Source organism: Crocodylus siamensis, chromosome 9, assembly GCF_052110815.1.
Source record: "Crocodylus siamensis isolate JL-2025a chromosome 9, ASM5211081v1, whole genome shotgun sequence".
In the NCBI taxonomy this organism is placed as follows: Eukaryota; Metazoa; Chordata; order Crocodylia; family Crocodylidae; genus Crocodylus; species Crocodylus siamensis.
The window spans coordinates 28944538-28970013 of NC_143403.1; the positions used below are offsets into that span (position 1 = coordinate 28944538).

Consider the following 25476-nt stretch of genomic DNA (forward strand, 5'->3'; position numbering starts at 1 on the left):
TGTATACTAATGATAAAAAAAAAAAAATCATGTTGTTATTCTTGGTCCAACTTTGCAACTTACTCAACCCAATTCTTAATCCCTTACTTATATCTCTGATTTGTGCAAGAAAAAAAGGAGGTGGCCACCTGAGCTTGTTCCAAGTATGAATATATAGTGTTCTCAAAGTCTGTTGTATCCAGCTCATATTTGGAAAAGGTTTACCTATTGCTGAAACTTTTAATCATTACACTATCTTCAGGAAAAAAAAGTTGTATTTCATTTTGCACAGTACTGTATGTTTGGCAGCCTGTTCATATTACTAAAGTAGGAACTTCAGAATTTTATTTTATTGATCAGCAAATTTATTTGTAGAATAAAATTAATATTAGCTAGCTGTGATTTTTTTTTTCCCTAAAAACAATTTAGATGGAAGCTGATGCTTAATTGAGGGTTTTTAGGTTGGCCTTTCAACAGTGCCATGACTTAGCAGCTATATTCTTGGCAACTTTGGGATGTTTTGCTCTTGGTTTTGGTGCAAAATGTTGAAAAGCATCAATGTTGTCCTTATGCAGAAGGGGAAACATTTTTGAACACTTGAAGTTCTTCACAGGATGAGTAAACTGTGTCCTTTCCAGGTTTATGTAATATATGTTGTTGGCAACCTATGGCCCACAGGCTGCATCAGCCTGTGCAGTTTTGGGATCCAGCCCACAGACATGGGGTTTCAGCAGCATTTGGCAGTAGGGGGTGCCTTCTACAGGTGCTCTTCCTGTGGTTCTGTAGGGATGAATGCTGGTGGCGATGTTGTCCTAGCATCCACCTCTGACGAGGTTGGTCATTCAAGAAAAGCTGGAAAAGGTTGTTGATAAAAGTAACAAATGCGGTACTTTAATTAACTATGGCCAAATTTATCATTCCATAGAGGTGCAGAAGTAGCGGCATCTGAGTTTTCATGTTCAGTAACTACCATGTAAAAAGTTCAGTAGTTTTTATTACATAATAGTATCTGGGAGGCCACCGACATTCCCCTGTATTTGGAGTTGAAAGTAACTGATTTTTCCTATACCACAGCATTGTAATGGGTAGTAAAATTGACCTTATAATGGTAACTGCTATGTACAAAATTACAAAGGACCCAAGGTTCATGAAAGTAAGTTGGAAGAGAATGCTGGCTCTACAAATGCAATTCAAAAACTTTGGAAAGATATTGTGATAATGTATTTTCCCTATAACCTTTCTATACATCAACTGTTGCCATATCCAAATATTGAACTGTGCTTCTGTATATTATGATAATGTTGGTTAATAAAATAAAGCAGTGTATTGTGGCCCTTGTCTGACAGTTTGAGAAGTGGGTTTCTTTTCCCCTCCCCCTGCCATACTTGGCTGCTTTTTCACATAGGTCATCCTTTCGGGGCTGTCCTCCCAACAATTCCATGCTTCTGTCTTGCTTCTTCCTTACCACAGCCCTCCCCCATGTCTTTGTGCTCCTGCTTTCTGCTTGTGAGAAGCAGAATTGCAGTTACTTTAAGGCATCAGGAGTGTGTTAGGACTCCTTTTCTTTCTTCAGTGTCAATAGGTGTTGAACTATTAATGCAAATCTTTAAAAGATTCTTTTAAATCCACCCTTGTTTTACATTACTTTATAATTAAGTTATTGTGTTTAAAGAGTAGAAAGAAATGAAAGTTTTCAAGAGATTAAATATTAATTTCATTCACATTTAACCTTAATTTGCATTAAGAATGTTAAGTGAGAGGCAAAGCTTTTGAATTCAACTTTTTTCATTTTCTTCTTGCTTCATTGAAGAATAGCAGGCTCTTGTTTTATGTTCACACTGAGTGTTAGTCTACTGGGATGGAAAGAATAATTGTGCTTTCTCTCTATTTCAATGACATTTAAGCACAATAAAAAAGGGATACACTCTGAAAAGATTAATGACAAAGATTTTAATCCAAGAACAACTATACAAATGTTGCTTTTGACTGATAAGGCAAACCTTTATTTCATTTGTTAAAAAAAAAAAATTATTATAAAGTTACTGTTTCAAAAAGTAAAGAGAGAATAGTTTAATCTTTAAAAATTATGTGAAAGGTAATATATGGTAATTGCCTTTGTCCCCATTGCAGTTGATAGCTAAAGTTTTGTTGGCTACCATGTGAACAGAGATAAGCCAACTCTTAATGCTTTTGAAGATCCCAATCATGCTGTATTGGATTTCTGTTGCAGAATTGTGTGTAGGTGCATGGAATTTGCAGCACTGACTACTGTACTGTTAATTGTATATCTACCTATGTTATATTTTGTGGTCAAGATTTTACCCTCAGAGACACAGATCATGCAAACTTAAGTTGTACCCAAGGATCTCGGGCGAGAAGTTAAATAATGATACCTGTTTGGTGCTTAGTAATTTTGAAAAGCTGATCAGTTTGTTTAGGTGCCTCATTAAGAAATGAACTTTTCAGAAACCGACTACTTATTTAGGTGTCTATTGTGACCTCTATCAGATGCTGATCTTGTTTTGAAAATTTTGTGTTTTGGGTATATGTTAACATATGTGTATGGAATACATGTCTCGTGCTAATATGTGGATCCTAACTAGTGCATATAATTACACACGGCCTTGCTATAGGGCTTTGTGATACTATAATTGAACAAAAAAACTCATATAAATGGTGAAAAATTGCTATAATGCAGTAAATTTTTGATGGTAGCAGGGCTTTTACAATATAAAATAATGGAAAAAACAAGGAAGATTTAATAGACCACTGCAAGAAAAAAGATGAACGAAAAAATAACAAGAAAGGAATATAGCTATATATGAATTTTAAAATTTTACCTCTTACATCAGTTTTGAGATTGGTACCAGAGGATTATGTGAAGCAAAGTATACTCAAACAATACCTATTACAAAGCTGTTTCATACCTGGGAGTTCTGGTGATCTGTAACTACTTGATATTCATTCTTTTGGCTTAAATTGTTTCCAGAACCCTTTACAAAACACTGTTGTTTTTGTACAGTTAATTATAGTTTATACGCTGTATTCAGTATGTATGCACACATACAAAGAATATTTTGTGAAAACCACAATGGTGTCATTATTATTAAAAAGTAATCTTTTTCATCAGAGAGGCACTTTAATAGTTTCATATATTCTACAGTTGTGCATTTTTGCGAATGATACAGACCCTTGCACACAGTGTTTAATAAATTATTGAACTTTGAAGAACCTTTGAGAAGCAGAGGCTCTCTATGTGACTGAGCAGCAGACATGAAAAAATGCTATCCTCAAGTGTATCTAACAGGCAGAAATAGATGCTTGATCAGACAATATGAGTACTGAGTGAATGATGGTAATAGCATTAAATATTTACATGTATAGAGAGCATCTTGACAGTAGAAAAGAGACTGCAGTTATTGTTAAGTTGAATAAAACCAAATGCAACGTTCACCCTCCTTTAAGGCATATTTCTTTTAATAACTGGAGAGTGATTTTGTTGCTTTTTAAGGTCTGTCGTATAAAAGAAGGCCTTTGCTATGGAGTGCACTTAAATTATGGTAACTGAATTATAGCTCTTGAAGATATGATTCAAAATCTGTGAAGTTTCATTAGTCATCCACAACAAAGTCTTGAAACTTGGATGTTATCTTGTGCATTTCATATGCTTACTTCACACTTTACCTATTATACAATGTTAAAGGATTACTGAATTTAGAACCAGAGAAATGAATAAGTACTTTGTACTAAATATTTTATTGTCATGAATAATTCTGACCCATTTTAGTAGTGTAAACCTAGAATAACTCTTCATGTCTGTGGAATTACTCCAGATGTGTGTTGGAATAATTGAGATCAGAAGCCGCTCATGAGTCTGCCAATTATGTACAAAAAAAGTTAATGGTATGGTTATAATCAAAAGAATGCATAAATACAGGTTCAGATGTACATATATTTTTTCTGATGCTTGTGTACCATAACAGTTATACATGATTATAAATCCTTTTTTATAGAACTCAAAGCCCTTGAATTACATCATCTTTGTGTATGCTGTTCTTGTTCCATTTTTTGAGAACCTGCAAATTCTGACTGTACCATAGTTTGTATTGCTTGTAGTGCTCTTTTAAAGATAGGTCATGCTTTGTTTCTTACATAATTTTTGATGGAAATTAATATATCAGAAGCATGGTATAACAACTTGATTTTATAGTGAAGCCAGAGAAGATAGACTATGGTTGAAGATCCTGTGTTTTTAATGTACAAGCATTTTGAGTAACTACCAGTTATAGGAAAGAAATAAAACAAATGTGACAGGTAAATTGAATTTTTTTTAAAATGCTGTATGCAGCTTCTCTTACTATGATAAACCTGTTTACACTTAATGATCTGTCATGTCACACAATTAAAACAAATTATGAATATTGAAAATGAAGTAAAACAGAATGGCATTAAACCACTTTTCTTTTTTATGTATTCATTTTATCACTGACATCAAAAGTGAAAAAATGTAGCTGTTTGAGACACTGTATTAGTTTATAACTTGCTGCTTTTTAAATGATTACTTAATTTACTACATGTTGTTATGATAGACTGGAATTGTGGAGAATTGGATGGCTGCCACAAGATGGAATCTGTTGCTTCTAAGAGTTCAGTGACTTTTTGAGTACCTTGTTTTTATTGGACAGGTGGGCTTAATATGCTTATTTTTGTAATTAACCACCAAAATAACTATAACTAACTGGAATCTTTGCTTATACTCTTGATGGAAAGGTCAAGAACAGAAGTGCACCCCTTAGACTTTGAGGGTCACCTGCAAGGTGCACATTCCAGTGGATGACCATTACTAATAGGAATGATTGGATGTAAACCCTCAGCACATTTGCAGGTGGGAAACTGGACCCTACATGCAGGTTTAATGCAGGACCTCTCTGCTGCACAGTTTAATAAATTGTCATGCAGCAAAGACATTATTTGCAATGATGAAAAGTAATTTGATTCACTTGATTTGCTTATCAAATCTTCTCTGAAAAGGGACTCAGCAGTGAATGAGTGTTTTAATAGAGGATTATGGTAGGCTACTGGAATTGCCCTAGTGGGCCTCATTTGTGCACTCAAGGTCAAAAATCAAGTGGGTCTGGAAACATTTTAATTGCTAGTGGGTGATCTTTTGCTTTAATGAGTGAGGTATGTTAGCAGTGGGGTGCAGGTCGATTCAGCCCTGTCATAAGGCATTAAAACAACTTGCTCTTTTAGTCCCTATGGAACAAAAAGCTCACATCTAGCAGGTGAAAGTTGTTCTGGTAAGTGATTCGGGAAAGCACAGTGGGGTCAGGAAAAAGAACCAGTCTTTGCCCAGATAGAGTTTTAAGGACTGGGCCTAGCTTTTAATGCTTGCAGTGGGTGGGGCCTTGGTGGGATTGGTTGCCCTGACTGCCCCACTAGGACTGACTGGACCTGACTGATCAGGGTTAGCTGCAAGTGGTGTCTGTTTCCCTTGAGCCTCAGGAGATAGATTACTATCTTACTCTGATTGAAACCCTGAGCCCTGATATGAGCTCATCACAGTTATTGGCTCTTTACTACTGACTTTTATTTTAATTCACTTTGTCATTATTCACTTTATGTCAATCCTTTGTAAAGTGTGTGGAAATTGTGCACCAGAGGTTTTAATCGACTGACTGTGAGACAGTTGGATGGTATCCACAGGTGTGATGAGGGTGCATGTGTAAAACTTCTTTCAGTACTGTAATAAGGTACATTGTTAATAAGGTTTTTACGTGCATTGCTTCTGAGTACCAAGACCCCGTGCTGTATGCTGAATTGAACACTTGGCCTTTGAAGATGGCAGTTTAAACATAAACACAGCTTGCATATCTTTGCTGTGTACAGTAAGAAAGAGGCTGTGGTCTTAAATTGAGGAGTGCAGGCTAAAAAAGCCAACTCCTAGTTCTCATACTGATTCTGTGTCTTCTTTTTAAATTGCTTTGATGTGTTTTGTTTTTTTTAATGGAAATTTATATATGGTAATTTTGAAAGTTATTCTGTATCTTGCCCAAATCCTATTCCTCTATTGCAGCATGTAGAAAATATGTGTTCCTTCTAGGGTGAAATTATTACAAGTTCTTAAAAGACTTTGGTTATTATAATTAGACAAAGATAATCCTAAATGACCACAATAAGCTTAGATATATAGGACACTTTCGGACAGTGTTCACTTGCACTCATGTTCTTCTGGTTTCTGGATTAAAAGAAAAAGAATGATGTTCCTTTCTTTCAGTACCAAAGTGAACTTTCTTCCAGCCTCCTCCTTTAACCTTTTCAAAAGTGTCATAACCCCAGAAGTGCTTCTGGAAGAACAACCAGATTCATTAAAGCCAAAAGCGTAAAAAGAGAGACCATGGATAAGATTTTCCCTGAGCAGGCTGATGAAGTGAGCTTCAACTCATGAAAAGGTGTGTGTTAGACCTTGATTAGTCTAAGGTGCAAATTTACCCTGTTATCTACTAAAAGTCTCCATGACAGTCTTGCAAGGAACAAGATAATCACATTGTTCCTTGGGCTACTTAAAATAGAGGTATTACTTATTTTATGGTTGCAGCATGGGTCCTAAGCAGGGTATTGACTAAGCATCTGAAGCATATTTGCAATAGAGGTTTCCAGTCTTCCAGTATGCCTCCCACTGGGCAATGCTTTTCCAATTGCCTTTGCTCTTACAAGTAGTATATTTCTAAGGGATTTCCAGTTATGCACTATCTAGCCACTATGCAAAACCATTTGTCTAATACAATGGAAGTTTTAATCTGTAAAATTCGATTATCTTAATCTGGCCCTGAGGGTGGGAATTTGACCCTGAAGAGAAATTCTTTTGTCTTAACACAACATTTCGACTGCTTTTGATGCAGATATGGAAGTTATCTCTGCAGCTAAAACAGATTTTTTTATCCACCGCTAATAGAACGAATTAATCCTTAAGGCTGCAATCCTGCAATAATTGTGACCTGTGCCTGTGTAGGGTTTCTCAGTAGATTTTTGGATTTTCATTCTACTGCACTGCAGCTCAAGAAGATAAGATTTGTCTAGTGTTTTTCTTACAAAATATAGCTTCCTCACTGAGTATGCAATACTGATATAAATTTGGTCCTTAGACCGTGTCACTTCTGTAATGCTCATCCATTTGCAGTGTGTATCCAGATGCTGGAGTATAGATAATCATTGAAATGTATGTTTGATGCTAAGAGTCCACTTATTCAATTTCCCTCAGGTGATTTCTTTGAAAAATTAGGTTTGTGAATTTATTATTATTGATTGATCATTGATAATGTGCTCCGTGCGTGATTGAGAAGTACCTTGGTCTTTATATGCCCAAAGGAAAAAGAATTTTAAGGTGCAGTTTAATTGAAATTAGAAGAATTTCTGTTCTAGTTTAGTGAGATGATGTGATACTCCTTTGGAGGCTGGCGTCTTGTGCTCTATAATGGCAGGCACCATTAAAAAACAAGACGTTAAGGGCACTTTTACACGTGCTCTGACACGTTCCTATTAGAATACATTGGATTAGAATTGTTTTAGCATGCTGCAGCTCTTGTGTATTCAGTGTCCCTGCATTTCAAAATAGCAGCGGGGGTCGAATGAGCTTTTGTTAAAGCGCCCTATCACCATTTTGAAACGTGGGACATTTGAGTACACAAGAAGCTGCTTCCTTCCCCCCCTCCCCCCAACCCAGAGCACATGTATAAGGTGCCCTTTAAATGTCTACTTTAGGCCCTGTATGTGCAGTGTCTACAAAATATACACTTACGTAGTGATGTTTGCAGTTTGGAGGCAGGCTGAAATAATAGTGCCTAAGATGTTTGAACTGGCTTTTAGATTGTAAACCCTTGCAGTCAGGAATTTTTTTCAGTGTTTTAGATGAGGGATAATGATAATGTAAATGTCAACTTGGTTAAATCATTTGTTACTGGTCCATCCAGGCACAAGAAAGAACAGGGAAAATGATATCAAGATCTTTGCAACTGAGTATGATTGTCAATGTACCTTTAATACTTTGAGTGGGGTGAGCTTGGTTTGTGAATGGAGCTTGATGAAATACTCCCACTGTTTTTCTTCAGGTCAGCTCTGGGAGATGGGACATCAAGGCAATGCAGATTGATCTAAGAAAGACAAGTAGAATTTACCTGTGTTGGGGATGGTACTGAGGCTACAAGTCAGCTTAAGACAAAGACTTTTTGAGGGTCCTGGATAGCGAGTATGAGAGGGGAGGAAGAAGAGGTACTAACCAAGATATTAAAAGAACAGAAAATCTTGCAAAATCTCTGGAGCTCAAGGAGAGAAGTGTATTTATATGAAAATCAGTGTTGATTGCATAGAATGCATTTCATGCAGGAGAATGGTCATATGTTCTTGTAGTGGTGTGGTGATGGAGGGGGTAGAAACCAGTTTCCAGAGATGAGCAGAGAAGATCAGTGTGATAGGCATAGACAGCATACTCAAGAAGTCTGTTGGAATAGGAAAAAGAATACTGCTTAATATCTAATGGTCTGTGTGAGAATTTTTGGTTCGTGTTGTCTGTACAGTATAATTTAGTATAACTTTTCTTTGTAAAATTAGTTTGCATTTGAAAAATGTTTCCTTTCTGGATGCAATTCATTTAATTTGGTTATCTACCAATGAAAAAAATTATCTTGTTTATCATGTTAATAAACTCCTTCTTTTCCTGAGTCTGTTCAGGATGTGTAAGTTGGGAATTTTCAACTCCTAATTGAAAAAATATTTTTTACGTTATCAGCTTAGAATTTGCTTTTGGGTAAGATTGTGTGTGCATGAAAAAAGATTTGACCATGAGTATGTGCCAAACAGGCTACCCAGGACAAGACAAAAGCTTGAGATGAAGACATTTATTTTCTGTGAAATCTTGTTGGATTAGACTGCTCAGTAAGAAAAGCTTGATATCAGCCATGCATAATGATCTTTATTAATTGATCATCTGTTGTCATCACTTTAGACTTTTAACATGAGATGAGTATGTGGATTTATAATGAAATGCTGTCTATCATTAGAAGATAACTGTGCTTGGTCAGTTGAGATGCATATATGTGTATCAGTCATTTGGCAGACTTACTTCAGAAAGTTAACTTTCTGCACCAACTTAAACATTGGCTGTAGACCTTGGCAGCAGAAATACAATAGGAGAGTGATAACGCAAAGTGAGGAAGTCTCCTGTGATTCAGTAGTAGAATCTTTGTCTACCACACAGGAGACCTGGGTTTGATTCCCAGACACTTATATAACTACAGCCATGGAGACGTGAAACACCTGGACTCAGTCTGGTCTTTGGATTCTGTCTCGGTGGCCTAAAAGGAGGATGGAAGGTCTGGGCAGCCTCCACTCCTCCAAAAAGTTCTGCCTAAGCATATGTATTGAAGGGTGCATACACCATGATCCATGAGGATCGATGGTTGCCACCAGTGCAAAGTGAGTGCAACCACAATTATTATAGTCGGAAGGATGGCCACGAAGTCCAAGAATGCATTGCAAAGCAGCAAAATGCAGGTATGATCTCTCAGGTACTCGTATCATCTATGAGAGAGGTCCAGAGAAAAATTGAAATTGCCGATCAAAAAAGAAACCCGTTGAAGGACATGACGGATGTAGAGACAGCAACTTTCTGGGAGGAATCTTTCCTGGGATTCAAGAATTTAACTGGTGTATGGATGTAGCATTTATACTTCTCTGCTTTAACCTGCTGATGATGTTCCTGCATGAATATATGTAGTTTTATGCTAGTGCTTTGAAATATATTTTAAGGTTTTGGTGTTGCGTTTTCCAGGCATTTTCTGGACATTGATCTTAGGGTACTATTTCAAATTACTGATGGCTCTCTTTTAACTAATCTTATTATAAGACCGAAAGTTGAAAACTTCTTGATTGGTGAAGTGTAGCAAGAGCCACAGTAATATTATTTGATCTCTGTACTGTTTTTTCTCCCACATTAATTCAGCCTTTACAGAATACAGGGCAGATTTTAAGATCAGTAATTTTCACAAGTGTTTCAGAAATTACAGCTATTTCCTAGCAGGACAAAATGGAGGGTGAAGAATTTCCAAGGTAATTCAGTTAAGGACATATTTCCTTAACACCAATTAAATAAAACTGAACAGTATGCTGTCAAGTTGGCTTTGAGCTTACCATGGCTTTTAAGGTAGACTATGTTTTGTTCTATCCTGTAATGCCTTTGTTTTGTGTAGTCGATTTTTGGTGAATGTGCAGTGAGCAGGTAGATTATGTTTCAAGATCGGGGCAGGGAAACTGGTTTGTCATGTCTTTTATTTTCCTGAATTCTCTCTGTATATGTGGGACTGCTCTTTAGCTCCGTATAGTCTCCACAGGTTAGCTGAATTAGCTTTTTCAACTTTATAGGTATTGTAAATCTTAAGAGACAGTAAAGTTAAAGTGCACGTCACTAGGTGGCACTGAAACATCATTGTATACAAAGTAAAGTCTGGAATCTTTCCTCCATGCTGCCACAGCTGCCTGATTTTCTAGATGTCAGGGAAATTGTTTTATTGTTAAAGGGCATAGTGTAATATATTCATCTCCATCCAAGGCAGCCATTTAATGCCCTGAAACATGCCCCTCTCACAGCTCTGGCCTGTTAACTATGCTTATTTGGTGTAATAATTAGCAGAATTTCTCACTAACAGGAGTACTTACCAACACCTCACATTTTCCTCTCTGTTTTTGAACGTGACGGATTATGTATTCTATGAATAAAGTTAAGCAGGTCAAAGCTGAAGTCCTGTACAACACCACTATTTTCTGCACATTTGTTTTCAATGGGTATATATTAACTTCACCTGGATTGTGGTGGTGTGTAATACAAACAAATTTAAGTTTTTTAAGTAATAGGCTAGTGAGGAATGGTAAACAAAATACAGTTAATTTTTCAACATTTGGGACAATAGAAAATAATTAAGTAGCTATGAAAATAATTAAACCACCCTGACCTCTAATGTTTACACACATTAGAGCCTGTTTAAATACTTGATAAAGTTCTGTGCAGGTCATTCCACTTTATTTTACAAGACCAGAGTTGCACAGGCATTTTAATGGCAATGTATCTGCTCTTGTGATATAGGAAATACTTATACATTTATTTTACATGTTATGAGAATATTGGTAGGAGGGACTGGGTTTTAACATCTTCTGTTCTCTTCTTTTTTGCTGCTTGGCAAAAAAATGAATACATTGGAAAGTGCTCTGTTCTACTGAATGCTGCGCTAGTGGAAGATATTGAACTTCAAATTCTGACATCTGAAGTTCTTGCCTGTAGACAGTAGCAACAATAGTAGTAGTTTAGGGTTCCCTGTGGTACTTTGCTAAAATCATCTCAATCTTTGGGATAAACCTAAGGATGGAAGAGAAATTCCCTGCAGTCCTTGATCCTCTGCTGACTTAGTGCAAATTCTAATGGTTGGTGATATTTGTCATGTGGCTGCTTGCTTACCCCTATATTGAGGCTACTAATTCATTTCATATAATCCATCAAAGAACTGTTAGATTATAATCACTTTCAGTTATTACCAGCCTAGATAGCATTCACAGCATGTGTGTTTTTAAAAAGTGCTGGTCTGTAAATACTGCATTTGTGTGATATATTAAACTTCTCCAACATTGTAATACCCCACATTGTCCTTATGATGTATCCCTTTCGATGTATGCAGGCTTCCACTGCAGCAATTCAGAAGGGTATTTGATTCAGTCTGTTCAGCCAGTAAACAAGAGCAAAAGTGACTGACGGCTTCCTCTTAACAGCTCTTTGATCTCAGCCTTTTATATTAATACATCTGAACTACAATCACTTGGTTGGCTTCTGCATGCTATATATACATAGAAAGGAATGGCCTTGTTTTGTGAATTTCAGGTTAAGAGTATCGAGACTTGTGAAATTACAGGATCAAGCCATTGCATGGTTAACTTGGACTTTCACAGAACTTCTGAGTACAGTGCCACATATTGTTTGTCATGTTATTACGTATGACTTAATTGTTCAGGAGTTTTTGTGCATTCGGTAGATCTTTTCATTAGGGCAGAGATACTTACTTGCAACTCAGCTGAGTAGAGTGGTTTACCTATGGTGGCATTTCAGTGGCGTATACAGTATATACTGTGGCTTATGAGGTACTTTGGTCTTTGTTAGGACGACAGAGGCTATAAAATAAAATACTACTATTTATGTAAGGGAAAATACTCAGTTGGTGGAAATTACTAGTGCAGTTATTCCCATGCTTGTGACCTATATTATTATATATTTTCATTAATGACTTTGGCACAGAAGTAGGAGCACGCTAATAAAATTTGCTCAAGACACAAGATAAGGAGGTGTTGCTAATACAGTGGTGAATAAGAATAGCATACTAGAAGAATTGGATGATACAGGGAAGGAAGTGATTAAACAATACAAAGATATAATACAAAATACAAAGGTCATGCCCTGAGGAACTGATAACAAGCAATTCTAGTACAAGTTGGAAACTCATCAGGTGGAATTGACAGAGAAGACAGCTTTTTGTTAATTAATTGATCACAAAATGAAATGAGCCACCAATATGGTGCAGCCACAAAGACAAATGTAACCCTAGGAGGTTTTGGGCATGGTATTTTCAGTAGAGATAGGGAAGTATTAATTTCATTGTATAGGGCACTGAGACCTCCTCTTGAATTCTGTATGAACTTCTAGTAACTCATTTTTGAGAGGTGAATTGAAGCTGGGACAGATGCAAAGAAGGGCTATTAGGATGATCATGGAAATAGTCGATGAGAGGACATATTAGCCTAGCAAAATAAAAATGTAAGGGTCTATGGTAGCTGCCTAACAAAAATGGAAGTGTAATTGTGCCAACACTTCTCAATCTATTTCATATACTCTCATTGCTGATAGACTTCCATCTAGAAGTCTACCAGCATCCAGTATTGCATGGATGGGAATCTCTTTAACATCAAATGGTTACAGTCCAAATCCAAGAGTACCAACACACTTTTAGTACTGATCTTCAGTACACTGACAATTATCATTTGTGGTCACTATGCTAAAGAGCTCCAAGTCTATCCTGATTTGCTTCTGTGAAGCATATGCAATACTTGCTGTCAACTTCATGAAAACCAAAGTACTTTACCAGCACACCCCAAATCAAGCAGCTGCTTCCCCACATATTACAATTAGAGGGCAATCCTTGCAGACATTGAGCACTGCCCCTACCTTGGTTAGGCACCTTTTCAAAAACTAAACAGAATAATAGAAAAGTAGGACTGGAAGGGACCTCCATAAGTCCAGTATCTCTGCTGGATAAAAACTGCCAGTGCTGCCTTTGTGTCCCTGGAACTGCGTCTTTGATTGATGTCAAGACCCAAACCAAACTTCTCATTTACCAGGCTGTTGTTAATCCCTACCCTATTGTATGTGTGAGAAACTTGGATGGCGTATTGGAAACACCTGAAAGCTTTGGGGGTGTTACTATCAGTGATATCTTTGGAAAATCCTCCATATCAATTGGAAGGACAGAAGAACGAATGCCAGCATTCTGCCTCAAGCAAATACAACCACTATTGAAGCCACGTTTGTTCAGCACCAACTTGGTTGGGTGGAACATGTCATAAAGATGCCTGACAACTGTTTCCTAAAACTGCTCACCACTCTAGAGAAGTGCTTTTCAAACTTTTCATTTGTGACCCCCTAAAAAAATTTTGAATGAAGGTGCAGACCCCTTTGGAAATTTCAAATGGGGGTGAAGACCCCTTTGAATGATAAATGTGGGTATTCACATACTTTTGATTGATCATTGTTATCTTTTATGGATCCCTTAGATGTAGTCTGTGGCCCCCAGGTTGAAAACCACTGCTCTAGAGGTAGGCAAAAGAAGAGATTCAAGGACATCTTGAAGACTAATCTGAATAACTGTGATATTAACATCAAGACTTGGGAGGGTCAAGCACTGAATTGCCTCTCAGTAGTGTCATGATCAGGGGTCATGACACACAGACCATGATCCTGGTTTACTCTGTTAAAAAATTGCAAATTCTCTGATTTAAAAAGCCCCAAATCCATGTTTGTCCACAATTAAAGGAAACATGCACGTGTGTGTGTGTGTGTGTGTGTGTGTGTGTGTGTGTAGGTATCAGTTGAGTACAAAGTTTTATTGATGTATTTACAATTTTAAAACGATTTGGAAGCCTCCCAGTGTCTCCATTGCTATAATAAATTTAAAATTTAAATTGGATCCCTTGCCCTCCATTAATGCTGACCTTGTGAAGGAATACCCTGAGAGGCTGGATACCTTCAAGTCAGCCGGCCCTGACAGTCTACACCCCAGGGTACTTAAGGAGCTGGCGAGCATCATAGCCCAGCCTCTGGCACAGATCTTTGAAAACTCCTGGCGCTCTGGTGTAGTGCCCGAAGACTGGAAGAGGCCCTTCAGGAAAGGGAGGAAAGTGGATCCGGCTAACTATAGGCCCATCAACCTGACTTCTATCCCAGGAAGATCTTAGAAAAGTTTATTAAAGAGGCCATTCTTAATGGCCTGGCCGACGCCAACATCCTAAGGGATAGCCAGCATGGGTTTGTTGTGGGTAGGTCGTGCTTGACCAGTCTCACTTCTTTCTACGACTAGGTGACCTATCACCTGGACAAGGGAGAAGAGATTGATGTCATATATCTTGACTTCAAAAAAGCCTTCAATCTGGTATCACCTCTTGGCGAAACTGGCCAATTGTGACCTTGGGTCCATCACGATCCGCTGGCTGGGAAATTGGCTCTGTGGTCGGACCCAGAGGGTAGTAATTGATGGAAGTCAATTGTCATGGTGCCTTGTGACCAGTGGGGTCCCCCAGGCTCTGTCCTGGGACCCATATTGTTCAACATCTTCATTAGTGATGTGGACATTGGAGTCAGGAAGTGGACTGGCCAAGTTCGCTGATGACACCAAACTTTGGGGCAAAGCATCCACGCCAGAAGATAGGCGGGTGATCCAGGCTGACCTGGACAGGCTCACTAAATCGGCAGATGAGAACCTGATGGTGTTTATCACTGAAAAATGCAAGGTTCTCCACCTTGGGAGGAAAAACCTGCAGCATCCTTATAGGCTCGGCAGTGCTACGTTGGATAGCACTACGGATGAAAGGGACTTGGGGGTCATCATTGACCACAAAATGAACCTGACCCTTCAGTGCGATGCTGCTGCTAGTAAAACGACCAAAACACTGGCTTGCATCCATAGATGCTTCTCGAGCAAATCCCGGGACGTCATTCTCCCCTTGTACTTGGCCTTGGTGAGGCCGCAGCTGGAGTACTGTGTCCTGTTTTGGGCTCCACAATTCAAAAAGGATGTGGAGAAGCTTGAGAGAGTCCACAGAAGAGCCACACGCATGATCAGAGGTCAGGAAAACAGACCTTATGACAGGCTGAGAGCCATGGGGCTCTTTAGCCTGGAAAGGCACAGGCTAAGGGGTGACCTGATGGCCCCCTATAAGTTTATCAGAGGTAAGCATCAGTATCTGTTCACCAGAGCGTCCCAAGGGATGACGACGTTGAATGGTCATAAACTACTGCAAAACTGTTTCAGGCTGGACATAAGGAAGAATTTCTTTACTGTCCGAGCCCCAACAGCCTGCCATCGGAGGTGGTTCAAACACCTACATTGAACACCTTCAAGAGCAAATTGGATGCTTATCTTGCTGGGATCTTATGACCCCAGCTGACTTCCTGCCCTTTGGGTGGGGGGCTGGACTCGATGATCTTCTAAGGCCCCTTCAAGCCCTAATGTCTATAAAATCTATGAAATATTACACATTTTCCAGTCCTGCTGGTGCCTCTCACTACTGACCCACAGTCACAACCTCCCCTGCCCTGCTTTTGCACCTCACTTCTGCCTCGCCGCCCCCTGCTCCCAGGGGAAAGGAGCCGGTGTGTGGGGAAGGTGGGGGACCACAGATGTGGTAGGGGTGTGGCACATGCCTCCTGAGATTTCTGCACCTTCAGTGAGGCATGGGGATGTTGCTGGGCTGGACCAGTTTCACAGGAGCTGCTTCTGTTCCCCAGTGGGCAGGACCTGGTGCAGGAAGGAGTGCTGTGCTGCCATTATGAATTGCAGAAGTGGCAGCGGCCTGGAGTTGTCTCCCCACTGCTGCTGGCAGAGCAGAGGGCACCTCACTTTCATGGCAATGGCCATGAAGGTGGCTACTCCCTGGAGTTGGTATGGGGTAGTTACAGCCCTGCAGCCTGCTGTGGGTGCAGAAATCTCAGAAGGAGCATGTGTTTTCCCCCCCCCCCCAACACATTGTGCTCTTTCCTTCCCTCCCACTCAATGCATGGCCTGTGCCCCTTTTTCCTCCTCCCCCCATGCGACCTGTGCTTCCTGTCTCCCACATGGCCTTTGCCCTTGATTTCCCCCCACCAAAACATGGCCTGTGCCCCTTTGCTCCCCTTCCCAACATATGGCCTGTGCCTCTTTCCCCCTCCCCCCCCCCCCCCACCCATAGACTTACCTGGAAGGAGCTGCTCTGTACTACTGCCTAGCTGTTGCATGCATGTGTGAATGGACATGGTGTTCTCTGCCTCAGATTGCCATCCTCTCGCTCCCTGCAGCCCCTTGCAGGCTGGAATTTGGCCAGCCTGCAAACGGAATCCTGTGGTATCCCACACTTTACTCCTTTTAAAGGGGGAAAAAAAGATGTTTTTCTACTGCAGATGGAAAACCTGGATCCCTGGTCATGATGTATGACAAGGTATTAATCATTTTGAGTGAACTTGCTTCACTGTGAAGGTTGGTAGACAAGAAAGCCAAAGGAGAAGAGCTGTGACAAGTATGATATCACCAGGATCTAATTCTTTTTCCTGGAATTATTTGCCATGTCTGCAGTTAAACATGTATCTCTGTTTGCCCTCTTCAGTCATCTGTGGACTGACCAATAACTTCCATATTTACTGGAAGACTGTCATCCTTTTATTGAGGGAATGCCAATGTCTTGGGAAATATGTACTGGGGAAGAGAGAGAACTATATAAATTTAGAGACATGCTTGACACAGGACTAAAGCCTAACTTAACTAGAATGAAGTTCCGGAAGTAGTAATATGGGCAAAAAATGACATGATTAAAAGGTATTTTGAACAGTTTACAAAAAGGCATTGCATATTGTGGCTGTCTGCAGTATCTAGTGACTGCGTTCGCTGCTTGTGAGTAGGTATAAATTTCATCCTGTTCTGAACAAAATTAAGTGGCAGACAGGAGAAAAGGGATGAGCTTATTGAGGGTCATGGTCCTACTTGAGGGTAAGGAAGTGAAAGCATTTTACCTTGCACATTCTGTGAAGCTTTGAGCATCAGGATAGATAGTACTGTTTTCCTGTCTACTCCATCAAGAGACCTTTGTGACTGCAGCTGCTTTTGGTTGGAGCACAGAACTCAGCCATATTGTGAAAAGTATCCCTTTCCCTGATTCATGCACCAGGTGGCTCCAGTCATGGCTCCCAGGGGGCTGGGCCAAGTAGGAGCTGGTGGCATGATCTTCCTTGGTCCCTCTCATCTGCCTCTCTGCACCGGACCCAAGTTCCTCCTACCATGGGGCCCCTGCTTACCTCTAGCTAGGCTGGGGGTTCTATTGGGGGTCTCAGGGCTCCTGGCAGTACCATGGGCTTCCACCTGTGCTTCTCTCTCTGGAGCTGGGGGCTAAGTGCAGCTTCTGCTGTAGGTGGGCCCTTTTAAACTCTGCACATGAGCAGAAGGACTTGTCAGCGCCGTGTTGTGCCGCTCTCAACTACCCGGACATCTCATGGGAAGAGCACTCGTCCAAATCCAAACTGTCACAAAGCTTCTTCACGTGTGTGGATGAGCTCTACCTGACCAAAGAAGTCTATGGACTGACGAGGGGTAAAGCACTACTGGACCTGGTACTGGCCAAAGGGGATGGATCTAGTTAGTGGCCTAAGAAAACCGGGGAGACAGTGACCACGAGCTGATCACTTTTACTATCCATCACAAAGCTTGCAAGTCAGTCAGCAATGCAGAAGTCCTTGACTTTAGGAAAGCTGACTTTGATAAACTCAGGAAGCTTGTTGTCAAGGCCCTAAGGGGCCATGACTCAACAGGGAGGGTAGTCCAAGATGCTCCTTAAGGGAATGATCCTGAAAGCACAAGTGGTGTCCATCCCATCTCGGTGGAAAGGGCACAGCACCCTCTTTGGCTCATCGGGGACCTTGTAGACCTCCTGCATCTAAAAAGAGAGAGGCTTATAAAGGATGAAAGACATGAATCGCTGCTAAGGAGGAGTATTATGCACTGGTCCATACCTGTAGGGAACGAACCAAAAAAGCCAAGGCTGCAGCTGAACTCCAACTGGCTACATGTATCAAGGACTATATATAAAGCCCTTTTTCAGACATATGGGGAGTCGGAAGAAAAGCAAGGGTAACATTGGACCCGTTAAACCAAATGGGACAACTGACAACCGACACCCAGGAAAAAGCCAACCTTCTTAGTGGGTACTTTGCATCAGTTTTTCACTAGCCCAGAGGGACCACCCTGCCTGACGTGATGCGGGATGGCCAGGATGAGGGTGAATTTATCCCCAACATTGCTGTAGATCTCATAAAGGAATACCTTGAGAGGCTGGACACCAAGTCAGCTGCTCCTGACAGATACCAAGTCAGCTGCTCCTGACAGATTGCACCCCAGAGTACTTAAGGAGCTGGTAGGCATCATAGCCCAGCCACTGGCAAGGATCTTTGTGAACTTGTGGTGCTCAGGTGAAGTACCCAAAGATTGGAAGAAGGCCAATGTGTTGCGTATCTTCAAGAAAGGGAGGAAAGTCGATCTGGGAAACTATAGGCCAATTAGCTTGACCTCAATTCTTGGAAAAATTTTTCGAAAAAATTATCAAAGAGACCATTCTTGGTAAGCTAGCTGATGGCGACATCCTGAGGGGCAGCCAGTGTGGGTTTGTTGCGGGTAGGTCATTTCCTTCTATGACCAGGTAACATCACTTGGGAGAAGGGAGAAGAGATTGACATCATATATCTGGATTCTTAAAAAACCTTTGATTTGGTGTCCCAGGATCTCCTCATGGAAAAATTGGCCAACTGCAGCCTTGGCTACATCACAGTCCGATGGCTGGGGAATTAGTCCTGAGATTGGACCCAGAGAGTGATAGTCAATGGAAGTGAATCATCATGGTGCTCCGTGATCAATGGTGTCCCCAAGGCTCTGTTTTTGGACCTGTAGTCTTAAACATCTTTATTAACTGTGTGTGTGGACACAGGTGTCAGAAGCAGACCAGCCAAGTTTGCCGATGACACCAAACTTTGGGGTAGAGTGTCCGCACCCAAGGATAGGCTGGTGATCCAGGCTGACCTTGGTAGGCTTAAAGTGGGTGGATAAAACTCTGATGACATTCAATATGGATAAATGCAAGGTACTCCACCTTGGAAGGGTGTGGGGAGACCTGCATCTAGCTTATAGGCTTGGCAGTGCAACGCTTGCTAGCACCATGACCGAAAGGGACTTGAGGGTGGTGAATGACCACAAGATGAACATGAGCCACCAATGCGATGTTGCAGCTGGTAAAGTGAACAGAACTCTGGCTTGCATTCATAGATGCTTCCCAAGCAAATCTCAGGATGTCATCCTCCTGCTGTACTTGCCCTTGGTGAGGCCGCACCTGGACTACTGCATCCAGTTTTGGGTTCCACAATTCAAGAAAGATGTGGAGAAGCTTGAGAGGGTCCACAGGAGAGCCATGCACATGATCAGAAGGCAATAGAACAGGCCTTATGAAGAGAGGCTAAGAGCCATGGGACTCTTCAGCCTGGAAAAGCGCAGGCTCGGGGACCTGGTGTTTGCCTGGTGTTTGTTTAAATATATCAGGGGTGTACATCAGGATTTGGGGGAAGTCTCTTCACCAGAGTGCCCCAAGGGATGGTAAGGTCCAATGGTCACAAACTCCTCCAAGACCATTTTAGGCTGGACATTCTATTTCAAACAAATTAATTTGGGAAACTAATAAGAACTTCTTTACTGTTGGAGTCCCCAAGGCGTGGAATAGACTCCCTCCAAAGGTGGTGCAAGCACCTACTTTGGACTCTTTTAAGAAATGACTGGACACTTATCTTGCTGGGATCCTTTGACTCTAGCTGACTTCCTGCCCCTTGGGGTGGGGGTTGGACTCTATGATTTTCCGAGGTCCCTTTCAGGACCTAATGTCTATGAAATCTATGAAATGCTGTTACTTAATGTTATTAATTAACTAACTGTCAAATTCAATAAAATATCCAGTAGTACAATTTTAATTTACTTCACAGAAGGGAGCTGAACTTGCTAAAATAAGACAAAAAAGATTAATAGGGAACTGAATAATCCCCTCTTTATTAACCTGTCCCTTTTTCACCTGTAGAAACTGCACACCACATTTGTGAGTGAGCAAGGGAAAGAAAGGGAATTACAGAGTTAGGTACAACATTCCTCTATCTTGGATATTTAATTTTGCAATAGCTTATAATAAACATGAGATATAAATTACCATCAGTCTTCCTCAGCTGCATTACTAACCTTCATATTGTTTTGTGATTCCTGTGCACAGCACAGACATGATCTTTTCATGATGGCAATAGGCTTTCTTAGGATCATGCTGCCAGTGATGAAACTGAATATTGAGAGAAAGGAGAGAGTTTCTTTTCCATTTAATCAGGTCTTGCACTGATAATGACCTTATAGGTTCTGCTCTTCAGTTGATTGTGACAATTTCTCTTAGCACATGGCTACTGATCCTGTTTGTAATGAGAGATGGTAGAAGCCTTCATCTTTGCAGAATCCTAGGTAGGTGTCAGGTCATGGCCTTGAACAGGTGCAGCCGTTTATCCCAGTCTCCCACCTCCTCAGCTGAGCATTGGGAAAATGTAGGTGGTCAGAACCTGCTGTCTCGGCCTAGTCATCAACCCACTGCCTACAACTGGAGTGGTCAGTCAAGGTCAACTGACCCTTTACCCTTCCTGTAAAAGCTGCTGACTTGGAACAGGAACTGTCCAGGCAACAGGGATCAACCTTGTACCCAGGCAGCCTTGCCCTTGGCTTTGTGCCCCTACTGGCTGTCCGACAGATTCTCTGGCTACTTGACCTGGCTTGCCCAGGGACCTTGAGTTTGGCCTGATCCTTTGGGTTCCTATCCTGACTGGTATGGTCTTCTGGATACCCAACTTTGGCCAGCCCAGTTCTCTGGGCTGAATTCTCAATTCAGCCCAACTCTCTGGATCTAAGACTCGGATTTTCAGAGAGACTTCTTGGCTTCCAGCTTCCTGGCTCCCCTACACTCAGGCTCTGTGCACCCCTGTCAGATCTTGGTTACTTCTTTAGACCCTGGGCAGGCCCCAGATCTGGCCACCCATGAGCCAGCATGATGGTAGAAGGGACTGTGGATCTGATTTATTTTCTTCTCACCATGATGGACTTAGGCCTTGTACATCGAAGTAATAAAATAGAAAACTGGAAGTAAAATATTTAGATACTTCTCCCCCTAGTTAATTAACTGCCTTAATTAATAAGACAGCATTCTTCTAAAAAGCAAGAATACCAGACTTTGTTGGCCAGCAAATGAGTTTTTAAGCAAACTGTTGAAGACTGATTTTTTATTTTTTTTTTATTTTTTTATTTTTTTTTGTATTATGGAATGTGTCTTAGGTTGGCACACAACAAATGATTTAACAGATTGATTCCTTTCATAATAGATTAATACCATATTGTATTTTACCTCTTAGTGCATGCTAAGTTTATTCTTTAAATTGTGCAGTGGTGGTTTAGGATCTCAAACCATCCAGGCATGTGAAGGAAGACAATTATTTTCAGTAGGATAACTTAATTTAGCATCAAAATTGTGCTATACATATTCTAAGCACTATTCAAGGATGAAAGTGCACAGCTCTTTTTTGAGTTTTCTTACATGGTAAGGCCACTGTGTAGTCTACCTTCTTGTATAGCACAGGCCTTATTAGTTCCCCAAATTAATTTGTTTGAAATAGATATTATCATTTTGTTGACATCTAGTCTTTATTTAAAAAATTCCCCAGCTATTGATAAGTTGTTGCACTGGTTAAATGCCATGTTTTTTTTTTTTACAATTTTTTTTATTTCTGGTCTGAATTTATCTAAATTCAACTTCCAAGCAATTGGGTCTTGTCATACCTTTGTATAAGGTCTTTGCTGTGCCCTGGAGGCTGGGAACCCCAATCAGCTTTCCCCCCTTGGGGGACACATCCAAGCCCTTGACTCTGATTTGCCTCTAAGGCTGGGAGTGCTTTATGCTTGTAGTGTAGGGGGAGCCCAGGATCACGTAACATGGTTTGATCTGATTCCCACAATCATGCCTCCTGCTATGGACATGTAGCATGGCAGGAAGCACAAATTTTGGGATTGTGCATCAGATCCCATGGTGCCTTTAACTGAATGTCTGCCTGGGGACATAGGTACATAAAGACTCTGATCAACTCTGTTACTTCCCTCTTCCCCTTTTCCACCCACATAACCTTCCTAAAAAGAGCTTGAATCTCTCACAGTAAGACAGTTTTCAAAACCTTTGTTTTCATGGGTCTTCTCTCAACCCTGAATTGGCAAAGTTGTCATGTTGGGAGTGCTGTTAAAGCCCTGATGGTCCATGAAATGTGCTAGAGGCAAGAGGCAGGAAATGTGCTAGAGGCAGGAGTTTTTTGTGATGCCTTTCTTTGGATCAATTGTTTAGTTAGGAGAGATGTTGGTCAAACTTTTGGGAACAAAGTACTCTTCTCTTAGGTCTGCAATTTCTGCCTGCAAACTTGTGTAACATCTCTCTCAATTATACCAACTGTACATTTGGACCAATAAAAAATGTCACGCACAGACACAAAAAAAATACTTGTACTGGTTTCAGAGTTAATTAGTGGCAGACTTTGAATCAGATCTGGGGATTTCCTGACTTTTATCATTATATTTTTTTGCTCCAGATCACAGGTGCACAGATACATCATTACCCTATCAGATCAGCACCAATATGAGGAAAATGGAGAGCATCAGTAATTGGCTTTTTTTTGTCTAATGTGGCTGATAAATGCTGTGTGTATGCGCACAGCCTCAGTGAAGTCTGGCAGTGTGGAGAACAGTTGGGTCTGGCTGGTAAGTGTTATGCCGGAAGGGGTAAGGGAGGAGGGGGTGCAGATTGAGGCCCTCTGGTGAGGGAGGGAGTGGGGCTGGGGCAGGGGCAGGGGCAGGCTCTGCCTAGCCAAGGCAGGGTGGGGCATGGGATGTAGCTGTGGCTTGTATAGGGGCTGCGGGGAGCAGGGGATGGCTCCTGCCGCTGTGTGCACCCTGGAAGGGTATGGGGAGCATGTGCCTCCTGATCTGCATGGAGCTGTGGCTTGTCTGGTAGGTGGAGGGTGGCTCCTGCTGCTGCAAACACCCTTAGAGGGCATGCGGGAGGGGGGTGCCCCTGGATCTATGTGAGAGGCGAGAGTGGGCTGCTGCTGTGGGCTGGGGTGAGGGCTGTGCTGAGCTCTTCCCAGCATGGCACTCAGGGCATGTGGTGGCAGCACTGGGAGGGAGGGTTGAGGGGGTTGCAACGAGCACTGCCACTGCCTGCCCCCAAGCAGCAGCCTACCCTTGCCTCTCACACAGATTCAGGGGCACACCCCCCCATATCTCCCCAGTGTGTGTACAGCAGCAGGAGCCGCCCCCCCCCGGACAAGGCTCGGCTCTATGCCATGCCCTGCCCTAGGCCCCGCCCCATCCTGGCTGGGCAGCACCTGCCTCTTCCCTTGCTCCATCCCTAGTGCCAGCTCCACTCCCTCCTTCACTGCAGAGGCCTCGATTTGCCCCTCACGCCCCCCCCCCCCCCGCCATAACAGATTTACCAGCCGGATGCCGCTCTCTATGCTGTGGGGCTGCATATCAGATCAGTAACAGCCAATGTGGTTCATTAAAAATTGCCATTGGTATTGGCCCAAAAAATCTCTCATCAGTGCACTCCTACTCCAGATCATGCTGCTTTTCTTTTTACACACCAAAAGAAGTAAGAACTTGTTTATGTGTGAAAACCCAGCAAACCAAATAGTAGTAAAGGGATGTGATTTTATTTAATTTTTTTCAGGAGCGAGACAAACAAGCATGCATGTAAGTCGATAGAGAAGAGAGATGTGAACTAGATCAGAGTCTGTACTACCTTATTAAGTCAAGAGATAAAAAAAATAGGTCAAATGGTATAAGAACCAGTAATATACTGTCCTGCTGGGACCAGCCCATAGGCTTAGGTAATACATGAAGGAATTTAGTAACTACATTCAGAAGATAGGGCTTGAAGTAAATGTGGATGCTATTTTTCTTGACTTAAACTTATAGGTCAATGACAGATGTGAAGAAAACAAAATGGTGCTTTAGTGGACGAGGTAGCACATCAGTTTGACCCGGCTCCCCAGTGGTCTATATAGATCGGGAGCTTTAGCAGGGGTTTTTGGCACTTTTTTATGTAGTAGCTGATTCAATCAGCTATTAGATAAAAGTGCCAAGAAGCCTCGATGATGTACCCGATCTATACAGATGTTGGGCAAGCTGGGTCAAACCAATGCCATGCCTTTTCTGGGCATGCGCTGTGCTTGGCATAGGGGAAGGCTGAGCTGAAAGTAAAGCGCTGGGGTTTTTTTTCCACCTCTGTAAGCAGCCATAGTGAACAGCTTCTTTTATTTATTGTTAATATGACTTTTTTTTAACAGCAAAATAGATGTGTAATTAATATTAACTCTGCCTAAGTGCCATAGGCGTTATATGTTTAGTAATTAATGTCAGAACAGAGACCTAAAAGTGGGCCCCACCATAACTGCTAGGGGGTGTTTGTGCTGTTGATTTATTGAAAATGGATGGTACTTTATAGTCTGGCAAAGAAGACAATATTGTATTTGAAACTTATCCATTCATTTTTTGATATGTAACAAACACTGCTTGTTTCCCGTGTATTTAATTTATACACAAATATTTATGTGGATGCAAACACATTCTTTCACATGAGGTTGACAAAAGATCAAATGTTTTCACAGACTTGCATAAATGACTGCGTGTATATTAAGATTACTCATATGATAGCCATATGGCATTTTCACAGTTTTTTTAAAATTTTGATTGTTTGTAAACAAGTTCTATATGACTCAGGACTATGAGCCAAAGGGCTTTTTAAATCAGTGGAAAGGATTTTGTTTTCTTCAAAGAGCTTTCCATTAGGCCCCAAGTGCCTGATTTTTTCCTGTGATCCTTGATGAATAGACATCATTGTATTTATGTTGTTGGTCAAAATGTACTAGGAGTCTTTCTAACTTACAAAATGGATCAGTAACTCCTATTCTTTTTGAATGTGTAGATATACTGTCATATAAGATCTCATTTTTATGGAAGTATCGTTGAAGGATTATGACCAAGCTTTCAAGCCTTGTTTGGAAACTTCACCAAT

General features: G+C 41.1%; 1 protein-coding gene across 8 annotated transcripts in view; it reads left to right on the top strand.

The window, feature by feature from the left end:
• FTO (FTO alpha-ketoglutarate dependent dioxygenase) overlaps positions 1–25476 on the top strand; it is a 437735-nt gene that overhangs the window by 38761 nt on the left and 373498 nt on the right. Inside the window, exon 1 of one of the 8 annotated variants that reach the window (XM_090063585.1) lies at positions 23087–23159. The exons of the other annotated variants lie outside the window; for them this stretch is intronic. Coding sequence (XP_089919711.1) covers positions 23106–23159 — 54 coding nt within the window. The 5' untranslated portion in view covers positions 23087–23105. Of the gene's footprint in view, positions 1–23086; positions 23160–25476 lie in introns of those variants that run through there. 8 annotated transcript variants of the gene reach the window in all.